The sequence below is a fragment of the Dioscorea cayenensis genome, chromosome 7 (assembly GCF_009730915.1).
Source record: "Dioscorea cayenensis subsp. rotundata cultivar TDr96_F1 chromosome 7, TDr96_F1_v2_PseudoChromosome.rev07_lg8_w22 25.fasta, whole genome shotgun sequence".
NCBI classification, from domain to species: domain Eukaryota; kingdom Viridiplantae; phylum Streptophyta; class Magnoliopsida; order Dioscoreales; family Dioscoreaceae; genus Dioscorea; species Dioscorea cayenensis.
Window position 1 is genome coordinate 339,234 of NC_052477.1, and position 16,239 is coordinate 355,472.

Sequence of the window (16,239 nt, forward strand, 5' to 3'; positions counted from 1 at the left end):
GGAATCCAACTTTTCCAGTGACAGGCAGAGATCGTACTAGTTTTATTTTTCACGTCCTTTTTCCATCAAACTTGTCTCCTCCTTTACTGACCTTGCCTATATTGTATCTCAATCTACATCTCTTTTCTCTCTCTCTCTGTTTCCAAAGCCATTTTGTCATTTCTAACATAGTTTTTCTAACTGTATGCTTTGGTGGAAAAGAGAAGAGTTAAATTCACTCTAAAGGAATGATTTTCTTAAATTAATCTCTTTGAGAAGTGAACCATATATATATATGAGATATGTAACTATACATACAATGGACAAGATCTCAGTGGGCAATCTATTCCAGTTCCACATGATATGGAGATATCTCAATCACTTGACAAGTGGAGATGTGACACCATGTAGTTATTATCATTATTATTATTATTATTAGAGAACTCTAATTATCACTAAAACCATGCTTTATTTGTTGTCACCTGTCTTTCCAGGTGTTGTTTGAGCCCATTCTAGTCACTTTGTGAGAATAGAATCCAAATGTCACTTCAAACATTCTTAATACAAGTAATTATTTTCAACAACATGTAAATTTGACTGACCATGCACATTGCACACACACACACACACACACACTCTCTCTCTCTCTCTCTCTCTCTCTTCTTCACTGTCTACAGCAGAAAAACAAGACCCAGTTGTGCTTTTGTGTGTTTCTTTGGTTCTGTGGTTTTAAGGAGAAGGTGGCAGCTGAAGACAAAAGGTCATGGCCAAAAACTTGACTGTTTCTTCACTGGAATGCAGAAGGGGTCACTCTCATAATTTCTCTGCTTTCCTATGGTCTTCTTAGTGGTATGCAAAACAAAGGGCCAATCTAATCACTTGAGCTCTTCTTCCACCCCTCTTGGTGTTAGTGGTTTTGGTACATATCCCAATATATGGACCTTTTATTTTATTTTTTATTTTTATTTTTTGATTTATTATTGCTATTTGTTTTTAGTCCTCTCTTTTTAATATATGTGTTTGATTTCTCTTACCAAAGGAAATAGTTTGTTTTTGTTGAGGCTTCCCCTTCTGGTTCACTTGGGAGGTCAGATCTTGTTCTTATGAAGAGATCTGCAATTGTAAGTAGTACTCATTTTAGTTCTTGCTTTCCTTTTTTTTCTATTTCCATTTTCCTTTCAATTTTGTGGTCTGATCCTTGATGTTCATATGTTTTTAATGGGGAATTGCTAAAAATATTCTGTTTTGTTTCTGGTTCTTGATTTTACTTTCCACATTGTTTTGATAACTCACAAATTTGTTTCTCTTCATTTCATTTGTTAAATGCCAAATGATCTGAAGAGTTGAATCCAATTAGATATCTGGATGGATCCTTAGAACCAATACTATTGATAATTGTCACTTCTTGTTGTTCTTGTTCAGTGATCAAAATGTTCCCTTTCTTTTTTTTTGTTTTGATGAAAATTAAGTTGTTACTGATTTCTACATTCACATTCTCTTGTATTAATTAATGCAATTAAATTTTCCTTACAGTTCTTGAAAGTGCTACTGATTGTTGTTGCACTAATCTGTGGGGAATCATGGGCAACCACAGAGCACTTGCATTGCAAGAGAACCAGAAAAATAGTAACTCGACCTCATAGTGTCACAATAACTGAGTTCGGTGCTGTCGGAGATGGTGTCACACTAAATACTAAAGCATTTCAGAATGCCATCTTTTATCTTCACTCTTTTGCTGATAAAGGAGGTGCTCAGCTATTTGTTCCTGCCGGCCGGTGGCTGACAGGGAGTTTTAGTCTCATCAGCCACCTAACATTGTCTTTGGACCAGGATGCTGTGATCATTGGTTCTACGGTGAGATGAGCAAAATTCTTTCTTGTCAGAAAACAAAATCATATCTTGAATGCATTGGCTCTGTCTCTTTGTTGCTTGATTTGTGTATCTTGTCTAAAATTTGTGATAGTTAATTGTCATTGTTTACTCTTGTTCGATGTATTATGAATTGCGTGATTGATAGCATGCTTAGCATAACCGAAAAATGTCGAGGTTTAGCAAGTTAGAAGAAGTAATCTAATTTGCAACATTTGTCAGAGTTCCTCTGATTGGCCGATCATCGAATCATTACCTTCATATGGACGAGGCCGGGAACTACCTGGTAGAAGGCATCAGAGTCTTATTAATGGATCCAATCTCACAGATGTGATTATAACTGGTTAGTAAATCTTAGCATCACTTTGTTTTATCATCATTGAATTATTTATCTGATGAATCTTTTGAGGTTTTTTAGGTGGCAATGGGACCCTCGACGGCCAAGGTGGTGTTTGGTGGGCAATGGTTTAATAATCATACACTGAACTATACACGTCCACATCTTGTAGAACTGATAAATTCAACTGGAGTGGTTATTTCCAATTTAACTTTTATGAACTCTCCATTTTGGGCAATTCACCCTGTTTATTGCAGGTTTGTTCTTCCCTCCATTTGATATATGTTAACCTGTTCATCTTGAGAATGTCTTGTTCTTGACGAACAGCGAAGTCCTGATTCACGATGTCACAATCCTCGCCCCTCTGGATTCACCTAACACAGACGGTATCGATCCAGGTATTCCAATTAGTAATAACTAAATTCAGTTTATTGAAATGCGTTGATCATCATGAACAATGTCAGTAATTACATGCTATGATCGAGGTAATAAGAAATTGGTATGTATACATATATAGACTCATCAAGCAATGTATGCATTGAGGATTGCTACATCAGCACTGGTGATGATGTGATTGTGATCAAGAGTGGCTGGGATGAGTACGGGATCGCCTTTGCGCACCCAAGCACAAACATCAGCATTAGTCGAATCACAGGACAAACAAGATCAGGTGCAGGCATTGCCTTCGGAAGTGAGATGTCCGGCGGTATATCTGAAGTTCAGGTAGCCAACATACATTTGTTCAACTCAAAACATGGTATCAGAATCAAAACATCTCCGGGCCGAGGCGGGTATGTGAAGAACATACACATCTCGGGTGTGATCATGGAGGATGTCAATATAGCCATCAGAATCCAAGGCAACTACGGCGAGCATCCGGATGACAACTTTGACCCCAATGCTCTTCCATTGATTAGCCGAATCACCATGAAGGACATTGTAGGAACTAACATCAGTCTTGCAGGGCTCTTGGCGGGTATTCCAGGGGACAATTTCAGCAGCATTTGTATGTCTAATATAATCTTCACTGGGACATCATCATCATCTTCATCAAGTCCTGCATGGAAATGTTCAGACATTGAGGGGTATTCTGACATGGTGTCCCCAGAGTCTTGTGAGCAACTTCATAAGGACATTCCTGAGGACCCTTCAAAAGTTTGTTATGGTCTATATGATTCTTTGCAGCAGGAGGAACACTATGATAGTGAATTAATGGCATCAAAACCAGACCAGTTGGCCCCAGAATGAAAGAGTGTGTGTGATCATTTTATAAGTTGTAATTGGGCTGAAGAGTGTGTGGATGTCTCTTTGTGATGATATTGATTCATGTCATTTTTTCTATATATATATATATATAGCACAGCTGTGGGATTTTATTACTATGGGATTTGATGTTTTATTTGATTGTGAGATTAATATTTATTTTATTTTATTTTATTTTTTGCTGTAATCTTGGCTATAAAAAATCATTGTATTATTACCCACCAACAATGACAATAATCAGTAAAAACAATTGATGCCCTAACGAGATATATAACAAACAAGAATGAATTAGCTGAACTAATTCCCAAAGAAGCTTTTTTGTAAAAAACTCAACATCAATCATCATATTTATGCCTGTAAAAAGTGAACTTAAACCCAGCTTGTTCAAACTTGGTTTAAACTCGAAACAAATGCATATAAGTTCCACCGCACCGTCTTCCGGTAGTTATCCTTGTTTATATAAATAACAATAACATTACAGGCCATTTGGTAACTCATTGGTCAGTTTCTAGTATTACAAAAATATATATATATATATACAAACTGCCGTGATTCAATAACAGATTGATCAGCTGATCAGCTGTAGTGTTACAAGATTGTATGGGTTAGATCTAGGCTGAAATGATGAAGAGCAAACATGAAACTAGGTTTGGGGAGGGACAACAAAAAAGAAGATATGAATGACTTATTTAGGTTTTTTAGCTTCAGGAAAAGTATCAGCTCCACCTCGGCAACGTTTTAGGTATGTGTCCAGTGTTCCTTGCTTTGCAGGGCTGCTGCTGGTTTCACTTTTGGATACCTCCAACGTGTTTTCCTCACCGTCCAGAAACTAATAAATGAAAAATAAGGTTGATGATTGATTCAGTGAGTACTTAAATTTGAAAGACCTAAATATGCATCAAATCTTTCTATATAAACATTCATATCAGAGATTCTCCCTGAATCATGGTGTGAAATGGAAAAGGAAAAATGGAAAATTTTTACAGAAAAACCATACGGAGAATGAAGAGCATAGTAATGCACAGATTTTGTTGCAGACTATTTTATTTCTAGAAAAGAGAGGAATGACATATGATAATAGACCAAAAGAGAGGGTAAACCTGGCCCAAATTTTCCAGCTTGCTCTGAACAACATCCCTGTGTAGCAAAAGTTGTCATAAACATTTCAAGAGTTTGAGATTACCTTCCAAACAGCAAACTAAAAGACTGAGGACTTACCAGATAATGTCGTCAACTGTATCATTAGCCAGAAGGTAGTATATATTCACTGATGAAACCTGGGAAAAAAAAAATGAGCATTGTCCAATTCCTAGCAACAATAGTCGAGAGCGAAATTGCATAAAATTGTCACCCTAAAATTCATAGTACTTTGCATCTGTTGATTATACAAAGTAGTTGACAATGCAACTGGTAGCTTGATAATATTAAATATTGAATTGAGATCTTCACACACACACACACACAAATCAGTTGAAAACGTCCTATATACAATAAATGTCTGTCATAAGGGGAAAAAACAAACCATTCACAAAACAGTTTAAAAGAAATTGATGTTAGTAAGATTGCTTATTGCAAACATGAAGCAACATACATGGTGACGTATTACCTGACCAATTCGATGAGCACGATCTTCTGCTTGAATGATGTCACCAGGAGTCCATGACAACTCAGCAAATATGACAGTAGTTGCTGCAGTCAGTGTTAATCCTACACCAGCTGCTTTAATAGAAAGCTGAAAAATGAGCAAAGGCACATAAATTGAACAGATCACTTGAGCAAAAACAGATATTCTTTCTAAAGATATGGAATTAAAATTGCAACAGTCCAACCAAAGACAAAGCAATTATTGGTATTAAAAAAATAAAAAAATAAAAAATATAAAAAAAAACATGAAAACATGTTTCACCACTGCTGCTCTGATGCTATCCTTCTCCTGGAAGTCAGTTACTAAAGCTTGCCTTAATGAAGATGGTGTCCTGCCATCAATTCTAATGCAGGCAACTTTCTTTTTCTGCAAATAATGGGCACTTGCAAATTAGAATCATCCTTATTGCAAGAGTAAGAAAAATCAGGCCATCTTACAATAAGGAATTGGTGTATTGAGTCAATCATGGGCTGATGATGAGCAAATATTAAAAACTTGCAACCTGCCTACAAAATGAGGATAAAGAATATGGTCAATACATACCGAACAAGAAGCAAAATGGGTTACTATAACTATACATAAGCATGCTAAAATTACATATGTGGAAGAAACTTGAACTTCAGCTCCAGAATAGGTGAGCATACTGAAGCATTATTAAGTTTCAAATGGCGAGGGATGTTACATATAAAATGTTATATTACATTGCCCTAACCACCATGTACTTTAATGAAATTTATCATTGGAATAATCGGAATGTACACCCTGGTTCCATCATTATGTTGACATAACTTCACAATATATGTACAAAGAAAAGGATTTATGGTTTATAAATCATTCCATACCAGAACAGAGGGCAGTTACCTCAATGACAGTACCCAAGTAATCATGAACAGCTGGAATTTTGGCATGTGCTGAGTCATTATATATCTGGATTTTAAGGAAAGGCAGTCAGTCATCTTCAATGCCAAGGATACACTAATGATTAAAGTGCAAAAAGAATTCTATAGAAACATAGAACTACTTGCATAAATAGAAAATTAACATGTAATTCATATGAACCGATCAAAAAACATGATCTAATCTGAACAAGATAAGAAAAACCCAAGAAATGCGAAATAAAGCCTCTTGACATAAATTGAATTTTCACCAGTTCATGAGGAACTCAAACACGTGAAAATTAAATTCCTCCCATGTAGGAAGCACAAAGGAGAATGCTGCTTTTAGCAAGTGTTTAGATGAGGAATAAAAGAAATATGATCAATGATCAAGTAGTCTTATTCATGGCCTTCATACCAGAATAAACTAATACCAATGTGGAGTACAACAAGCTTATTCTGCAATAAGGCCCCTTTTACTTTGGTTTTGTAACCAAACATCTCTGGAACGATGAGGAATAGGAACATACATTTCTTTGGCCCTTAGTCCTACAATAAGGGAGCTTATTCCAACCCTTTTATTCCCTATGCATGCACACACTATGTATTTCTAGGATAGTCATGTGTGCCCCATTGTGCCCATAGGTCAACACCAATACAAGTCATCACTATCGCCTATGTATTTCTTAAAGCACCAATCCTTTTCTAGGTCCAACCAAAGAAGCTCCAAGATCAAGCCCAATAGCCCATTACTCACCTTTTGTTCCACACCCCCATAGTGCATAAGTGATATATGTGGCATAACCACATGCCATAACCAACACCCATGACACCTTGAGGCTCCCACATCTTGGCTTTCTACATGCATCAATGCCTCAACAAATTGCCCACCCAACACCTTATGTAATATTAGCATGCCTTGTGCACCGAGCCGAACAATTGACCATTCCTCACTCACGGCTTGTTCATGTGTCTTGCATTGCCACCACACCCTGCTTTGCATGATGACTTCATGTGGACCACTGACCAAAAAAGAACCCTTCGTAATCAATTTATGTTTTTCCCAAGGCATTGCTGTTTGCCATTTTGTTCCCACATTGATCGTTCATAAATGCACATCTGCCTCTATAAAACCAGCTCACATGGATCCTTGCACATATTGCTATACCATGCTATGTCCGACTGCGATATTTAATAGTAGAAACTGTAAACCCATTGCACCTTCATCATAGAGTAACAAGACACCCAATTGTATTAGAACACATGCTTTAGTAATTTGTCTTTAACCCAACTTCATGCAAATCCACACGACACCATCTCAGTGCTTAGTGCCTCAATTTACTTTAGGCCTTTTATCCCAAGTTTTTACAACATGTCACCATTTTGATATGTCTTCACTATATCACATCTATCCAAATGTTTTGTTCCTCTTCCTTTGGCTTTATTCACCTTTGCGCTCCTTTGAGCATACACTCATCTATCTTGTTTTTATCCTTGACATTCCCTAACTTTCCATAATTCGCACATATGACCTCACTCATTTGAGATGTCCAATACCTTGACTTGTATTGTGGCTTTCATCATCGGTTTCCACTATCTCAACTTGCAATATGCACTTCTCCATGACCTAAACAATTCTAGTTTCTTGATGCTTTATCATCATATTCTTTCATCCTGGCTTTGTCTTCAATCACTATTTGAAAACCCGATCTTGGACTTTCCTCTACTTGTGCTCCAAAGTTCCTCACCATCTATACAATAATTAGAGTCCATAGCATTTCGAATTCATAAGTTAACATAGTGATCCTATTAAGGATCTTAAATTTAGGACATCCCAATAAAGGTTCATATGATAAATTTCTCACAGTGGCCACTTGCATCGATACCATTTGAGCAAGCATTAGGCTCTAGATCACCTAGAATTGAATGTACTTTTAAGTTTAAAAATCAAAATGCATAAATAAAAGCTTCTATTTATCATATTGTGGTCTTATGGATGGTAATTATAGATGTACATTCAGGTCAACTCTGTGTTCAGTGTGGCTTATCATTTAAATAATAAAATGTTATCCATCACAAAGCACAAGACCTTCCTAGACAAGAATGGTATGCAAAGCACAAATGTAAAAAAGAAATGCTAGCTGAAGTATGTCTTGAAGCTTAAACATTTAAATAAAAGAATAGCATGGTAAGGTCTGATAGAAAAGGGACATGGTAGACAAAGCATGTATTTTTCAAGCATGAACATTTAAATAAAAGATAACATGCTAATAAATTCTACCCCTAAGAAGATTTGCTAATAATTGGTTAAATATTTCAAGAAACTATTATATAGCTTTAGAGTATGCATACCTTGTTAATAAGAGTTCTCTGAGAAATTTTCAGAGACTCAACTTCTTCACTTGATTGGCTAGCTTGGATCTTGCTCTTTATTACCTCCAACTATGAAAACAAAGAAAAACATTAGGAGCAGCACAATGAAACATAACAGAATAAACCCAGTTAATGATCCCCAACAACATCACTCTCCTTACATCATTTACCAACAAGCAAATCGTATTCAGATTGTAATGAGTTCATCATTAGCAATATACAAAGGCTGATGTACATAACAGGTTTGTCATCATCTAAAGATGCACTCTAGAGGGAAATGAATGTAGCTGTGCATTTGAGTTTCTACTGAGAAATGAGAAGAAAAAAAAATATTAATAAAAAAAAGGCACCCAGTGTTAATAAAAGTGCAAATACTATGCTTCTATCACAAAAACATATTCACAAAGTACAATAATTCTTCGCAACAAGAGGAATTACCTCACGAAGAAGAAACCGGATTTGTTTGATGTCCTTCTCATCCAAGTCTAGGAAGACCTGAGAGATGCCAAAAGGAACTCACAAATACAAGTTCAATTCATAATACCTGCACAAGTTTTGCATGACTAAAACCAAAATAAAAGGTAAAGAAATCCTGATGCAATGTACCAGAAGTGGCCAAATTTAAATTAAACAAATATAAGTTCATTCACAATCATAAACATGTGTTTCCTGTCTTTCGCCATTATATGAGAGGGATGATTTTTGGATGACCAATGATGTAAGGTGTTTTTGCTCTTTTTCTTTTTGGATGAAATGTAGACAAGCCACAAACCCTCAACCATTGTGTTGGAAGGATTCAAACTCTCAACCTTTCAATTGGGAGGGAAATGAAATACAACTCCCCTGTTGCAGGGGTTGTACCAATGATGTAAGAGAAAAACAAACATAAAACATAAAGATTAGGCTTAAGTCTTTTATCAAAAGTCAATTTTGCCAAGACAATCTGAACTTTTTTGCTTATAATGTGAGTGAGGGGTGCTAAAAGTAGATTATTCTACTACAATACATAACAAGTAAATGTTCATCTAAGAGACTTTGAGAATAGAATAATGGATAAGTGTGAGCATAATTATAACAAAGAACAGACTTCATATAAAAGACTTATAAATATCATTCTATTTTGAGGTCATTCCATAGCCTGCATAAATTGATAATAAATCAATATCTTGTAATAAAATATAACCCAATACCAAAACAATACCTGCTGCCTACGTTTTACAGGAAGCTCTGATAGGACATCTTTCTTAAGCCTGCGTATCATTACAGTGGCTTTCATTAGATTATGAAGCTCTTCATGGTTGCTTGCCCCTTGATACAATCCAAAGACACCCTATAAGATAAAGCTTAAATTAATTCAGTAATATTACACAAGAATTTTTCATCAGATTATGAAGCTCTTCATGGTTGCATGTCCCCTGTACAATCCAAAGGCACCCTCGAACATTAAGCCCAAATTAATTCATAATTATTACACATAAATTTGTATAATTGAACTATCAATGAATACATACACCTTTGCAATATCGATTTCCATACTCATGAACATTCTTGTACACATCAGGATACAATGCTGCTAGCTGAAATTGGACAATTGGGAAAGAATTTGTAAACAGGACAAACAACATAAGATGCACTTTAGGCCACAAGTGGTAAATTGTCTGCCAAATAAATTACAGAAGTACCTGTTTGAATAATTCGATAGGACGGGATAAGGCAGGAGTTCCACTCAACAAAATTGTATATCGAGCTCGCTGTCATTATGAATTCATATTTAAATCTTATAAGAGTAATATCTGAAACAAGTTTATCAAAAGTTCATCCTGCTTTCGTCATTAATAAAACACCACTGATTGTATGGTAGCAAGGCAGAGAAAAACTAACATTATTTAAACAATCAACCATATGATAGCATAACAATGCCGAATAAAATGCCTGGCAACTATGAAAAACCTTATGGTAGGGTAGCTAAGATTTAACAAAAAAAAAAAAAACAGTTATATGGATCTGCAAAATATCTTTCACTTACTAAGTTGATGTGGCACAAACAAAACACATTCTAACTTAAACGAAGACATAACACATCACAATATTGCATAATTGTTTGCCAACTAAAGGGCTACTTTCTGCAATTGTAGACTTAACACATCACACTATTGCATAATTGTCTGCCAACTGAAGGGCTATTTTCTACAATTGACTAAATCTGTATGTATGCACATCAAAAAAAATTTATCGAGCCAATCTGAAATTAGCACAGACCAAAATATTATGTCCAACATTCTATTCAACCACATGTTTGTTTCACATTATGAGGAAAATGCTAGAATTATAAAAACAAGATGCATATATCAAATACAAACTACATAACTGTGAAAAGTAAAGTATCATAAGACCTTCATCTTTAACTTAATTAACTTAAAATGGAAATACTTACATTTTGATCATCACTAAGTCAAGATGAACAAAAGATGTGCACAGAAAGACAAGAGAAAACCGATTATGAAATGTCTAACCTGCAAAATTGGCACAGATGCACTTGTTCTTTTAGCTTGAGCATTCTTCAGGAAATGTGATTCATCTGCAATCACAATCTGAGTAGAGATCATTACAACTATAAAGAAGGTAGTTATTCAAAGCCAATACCAAAGTAAGATAACTATCAGTACATCATGTATGAAAGTATGAGATGATACCAAATGCCTGCAACAATTTAGCAACAGAATTACAAATGTATGAATTACAACCGTCTGGATTGCAAACATGAATTCTCATGATAACCATGACACCAAATTCAAGGCAATTAAGCAAGGCTAGCTGGACAACAGTTTATTCTGGATGTGTTAAACACACACACACACCCAAAAAAGTTAAACACCGCTCACTTCAGAAGTTGAACTTTTGGATACAAGTACTGTTTCCAAATAATAATGTCATATGAGGTTTAAATGCCACTATCATGCAAATACTAATAGATAAACACGAACTTTACATCTGACGCACAGCACATGATGGCATGATGCTTCATCCTGAGTTCTACAACATAGGAAGCTTGATTAAATCAGTCAACTACACATGGGACCATATTATCCTAGTTTACAATTATTTCCTAATTTTGTGGCAGTCACATTTTACAGGTTAAGTCCAAGATTATCAAGAGCATAAAACATGTAAAATTTTGGAAATGATGAAGTCCAATTTAAATTGGAACCTAACATGGACAGGCAGGAACAAGCAACTCACACAGATGAGATATTTTGATGAATCAAAAAAGTGTAAAGAAGAAGAATACCTTAAACTCTGAAGATAAAAGTATATTTTGTAACTTAGGAACTGCATCATAAGAAAGTATGTTGAATACACCATCTAAATTAGTTGTTCCTGTTTTGTTTAAGTACACTGTATAGAATCCTGCCTTGTTTGATCCTCCATATTGAGACAAAACAACCTGCGAATATAAACAAAGATATACCTACTTTAAAAAAGAGGAGAAAACAAATTCTGTTGAATGACAAAGCATAATCAGTAATCAATGATAAGCACAAGATTTGGGCAGAATGCCCAGGTGTGTTTTATGTCTTAACTATGAGAAACCAAAATTTAAACATCAGAATATTCAGACAAAGTATGTGTGGTAAAGCAATTTCATCAAACAGAAGTATAACAAAAATTTAGCTAAACTGATCAAAAGTATACATAGACCTCAATAATCATGCTATGGAAACAAAATAATGACAGCCAAAGATCAACTGTGCTACAAAATAACAAGGATTGATTATAGAAATGCCAGTTAACAAGTAAATCTTGCTACAATATCAAAAATCAGGAAAGCAAGGAAAATGGTTAACATACCAGTATATCTGCTGCAGGTATGTTAAGCCATTGCTGAACCATCTGCATAAGGTATTCAATATCAGAAAATATTTATATTAAGAAGGAATAAAGAACCGAACGTGGACTTCAGGAGGAATGAGTGAGAAAAAAAATCTATATTTAGATGCTCACAGAAGCCCAATGCAGACGCAAGGAGGAAGGAGTGAGAATAAGAACCGGCCAGGAATCACGAATACAAGCAGTGAAAGCAATTGCCTGCAAGCACCAAAAAAGCAATTAGCTCCTTGTTAAGGAAATTACAAGGTTAAAATACTAGAAGCATCGATTCTTATAATTAGCAAACTTTAAATATGAGAAAACTGGGCATTTGTACATTTCTTGTTATTGAGATACTAAGTGCTAACTTTAGAAATGTTGCATAAAACCATGCTGAAATTATGAACTAAGAGTAGTTAATTACGTTGCATGAACTTCAGAACTCCAAGTGCAGACATGCACAAAAGGGTATTGTGGACAGAAATTTTAACCACCTCATCACAAAATTTAAGAAAATTCAAAAGAGACCTCACCCATAGAATGAAATCATTTTTAAAATATGACTGCACTTTTTCATAAATCTATATTCAACATTATGAAAATCCTATTCAAGAGGATAAAATATGGCATTAGCAATTTATTGCCTGTAATGTCTTCCCAAGACCCATCTCATCTGCTAAAAGTGCCCTTCCACCATGCTGCAACATAAACCTATAAAATTATAAGAGAACATCAAGGATCATTAACCGCACAATAACACTGTTATCAAGGCTATAGATTATCATGGCAATTGCATCAGAATAACATAGTTTAATGAGTAAATTTGGCCTGTCATGCGGGTTGAATTTGCTCTTTTCCTCAAAAATTAGGTTTGGTTCCAGAGATTAGGAAGGCCACTTTCTGTCACAAGTTTATTCTAAATACTTCACCTTCCCATCCATGATAAATAACGTGCCATAAATGAAAAGTGAAGTTAGTTTTTTACATACCTTACTCCATCCTTCTGAAATGGAAGAAGCTTTGACTCAAGATAGCTTGGCATTGTATCATATAGACCTTCTCAAAAGATAACAATATAAGTGGCCAACAAAAGTAAGCCAGATCAACCACATAGCATGAACAACTGATATGCCTGAAAAATTGAAAGTAAAAAGCATGCGACTATGACCAATGCTCCCGAAGTTGAATATTAGTTTTCCATGATTTGCATTTCTAACTCATTCACAAGTACAATATAAGAATCAGGTTCAGAACATCAACAACATTGTATGGAACAACACTTTTTAACTTGATAATCAAATATCAAATGGCTACCTCTCATGTAATACTTGTTCAACTACAAGCCTTTCCCTTCTTATAAATATTGTCACAAGCCATTTTCACATGCTGAGTTATGAATGAGCATCAATGGAATAACAATTATAAGATGCAACTTTGAAGCACAGAGATATCCATTGGACAGAATACAGGGAAGTTTCACTAATTCAAGTTGTTTACAATCAAACTATGAAACTGAGACATTCTTCTAAGGAATAAAGTAGCAGTTAGACCTGATAATTTGAATAAAGTAGTCTTAAAACATGGAGAAATGTGCTCTCATTTCTTGAATTTAATATAGCTCCAAGCGCCAAACTCCCAAACTGATAACATAAAAACTAATAAATCAGAGATGGAAAGAAGAAAGAAACATCATATCTACCTTGAAGGTCAGGAACAGCACTAGCGGCAATAACAGCACGGTGAACTAAAGGGTCTAGTCCATGTACCTGGTCAGCGGATGTCAACATGTGAACTTATGAAAAAATTTCAAGACAACCAACCCTGTTGATTTTGTGAAAGTCATAATGACAACTTGCAAATTCTAATTCAAAACAGTAAATAAAGGAATTCAGATCCTGAGGATGATTTCTGGAACATCCACATGAATAACACCAAAAAAAATTTGGACCGAAGGCAATCATGCAAAAAAAAATAAAAAATGTTACCTCAACAACTGCATGAGGTATTCGACTAAAAACTTCTTTAGCTGCTGTTAAAGAAGAAATTGGAAACACCCATAACCTATGATGAGACGTACAGAAAGAAAACTTCACTTACAAGAATATTAACAATGTCGGAAAAACTACACAAAATCCAAAGGACAAACAAAGAAAAAAGAGTGCAACCTTTCTTTACCCAGCCAACTAGCTCTCGGGACCTTCCGAATAGCATCTACCAGTAACTGTGTGTTAAGGCAAACTATCATGATTAACTGAAAAAGTTGGGTTAGAAATACTAAATAAAATAATCACATGTACCGTGTTGTATGAGAACTTTGCTGCAATAACACCAGTATGATGAAGATAAAGTCTGACAGAAAGTTTTGCCAGATCCGATGTGTTTTTGCTCTCTTGATAACATAAATCAGCATGAAAAAGTATCAAAAGTACAAAACTATGGAAAAATGAGGGAAATGAGATTGAAACTTCCAGTTTGTGGACATGGGTAGAGAAAATACCAGCTCCTTTTAATGTATCCGATGAACTAACACCGGTTGAAGGAACTCCATCTGACTACAATTTTATATTTCCACAATCAGCAAATTTTATTCTAAGAACTCAAGGGAAGTGTGCATTTAGAGGATAATCAGCTATACTTATATAATGTCATTAGGAAGAAACTAACCAAATAAAAGATCAAATTTTCCCAAGAACAAAGGTAAAATGTAAATTATAAAAAAATCAAATCTTGAAGAGACTGCTGATGGAGCCAAAAACAAACAAAAGAAATGAGAAGATAGAAATCTAAACATGAATTGAATACAAAGAGAAAACCCCAAAGAAATAATTCTTATCATGAATCGACTACAAAGAGAAAAGAAAAAGAAAACAAAAACAAAACTCACATTTTAGAGAGAGAGAGAGAAAAAAAACAATCAAAGAACAAAAAGCAAAAAGATTTAAAAATTTAAAAAGACAAAGGAAACAAATATCAAATCTTGAAGAGACTAAACTGAGCCTCAATACTTAAAAAAATTTCGAAAAACCCTAGCACTGAAAATTCTAAAAACCCTAGGCATTACCTTGCTACATTTAACTGGATTGATGATGGATGCCTTCTTCTCGGAGATCTTCCTGATTGCATCTTCTTCCAAGAAATCAAGCTGCTCGGCGCTCAACCCCCAGTCATCATCCTCCATTCTCTCCGCCGGTCCCTCTCTCTCTCTCCCAAGCTCTCTGACAAAGCGAGTTATATATAGACCACGGTGACTGAGAAGAAGCCGTTACAGAGAATGAGAGAGAGAGGCTATAAAAAGAAAAGAGTATAACTTTTTCATTATTATTTTTTATTTATTATTTTTTCATTTGTTTTAAGAGTATAACTTTTTTTATTTTTTCATTTGTTTTAATCTGAATTTTAGATTTTAAAATAATGGAAATATATATATATATATTTATTAATTTTGGTAAATAGTTTCAGTTTTTTTTTTTGTTTGTAAAATTTTTTACATAATAATCAGTAGGTATTAAAATTATCCCAATGGCTTTCGCTAATACTATTTTAGAGTTGTTGAACATTGTTTTTAAAAAAATTGAATAAACAATAATTTTGTTAATGATAAAAAAAAATGTAGAAAATGAAAGAGAAAATACAAAGAAAAATAAGGAGATGAAATAACATGAAACTAATAAATTAAAAATAATATAACCTATATAAACTACTGAGAGTACTTTGTACATTATTTGTGAGTTACAGGGAAAGAATTTAGATTAAATGAAATCTTGTATATATATATAACTCTTAATTTATCATGATAGAGAAATTCAGCAACAGGATTTATCTAATAATATCTCAATCAATTCTAATTCATAATTTTAAGTAATTTTTTTTTAAATCATGATAATGAGATGAAAACTTGTATTTAACTATTTATCACCCTTTAAAGAGATGTTGGGCTGGGCCAGGGAGGCAAAGCTTGCGGCCCACAATCACCCAACTTTGCATCTCGTCCGTTCAATTTTAATCAGAAAAGCTCTATTCTTTCCGAATCT

General features: G+C 34.6%; 2 protein-coding genes across 3 annotated transcripts; one reads left to right on the top strand and one right to left on the bottom strand.

Moving 5' to 3' along the window:
• Positions 1-624: 624 nt before the first annotated feature.
• Positions 625-3,589, top strand: LOC120265881 (probable polygalacturonase). The gene is given in 8 exon segments (XM_039273843.1): positions 625-828; positions 1,026-1,100; positions 1,513-1,833; positions 2,071-2,191; positions 2,267-2,307; positions 2,309-2,442; positions 2,513-2,583; positions 2,703-3,589. Coding segments are annotated over 8 exon segments (1,509 nt in total). The 5' UTR covers positions 625-813; the 3' UTR covers positions 3,434-3,589.
• A 276-nt stretch (positions 3,590-3,865) lies between these two features.
• On the bottom strand, positions 3,866-16,204 carry LOC120264550 (SWI/SNF-related matrix-associated actin-dependent regulator of chromatin subfamily A-like protein 1). 2 transcript variants are annotated; one of them, XM_039272372.1, is made up of 25 exons: positions 16,125-16,204; positions 15,270-15,456; positions 14,706-14,760; positions 14,506-14,597; positions 14,374-14,429; positions 14,194-14,269; positions 13,908-13,974; positions 13,198-13,264; positions 12,853-12,919; positions 12,344-12,427; positions 12,191-12,232; positions 11,631-11,786; positions 10,855-10,932; positions 10,024-10,092; positions 9,853-9,918; positions 9,543-9,671; positions 8,780-8,836; positions 8,321-8,410; positions 5,955-6,020; positions 5,531-5,599; positions 5,355-5,459; positions 5,055-5,180; positions 4,667-4,725; positions 4,549-4,585; positions 3,866-4,277 (listed from the first exon to the last, which is right to left on the bottom strand). In XM_039272372.1, exons 1-25 carry the CDS (start codon positions 16,190-16,192, stop codon positions 4,134-4,136), a joined length of 2,112 nt encoding a protein of 703 aa, XP_039128306.1. In that variant the 5' UTR covers positions 16,193-16,204; the 3' UTR covers positions 3,866-4,133. The 2 variants fall into 2 exon arrangements, with proteins under 2 accessions (XP_039128306.1, XP_039128307.1); XM_039272373.1 differs by lacking the exon at positions 3,866-4,277 and having other exon boundaries at positions 4,554-4,585; positions 4,667-4,715.
• Between the last annotated feature and the right edge of the window lie 35 nt (positions 16,205-16,239).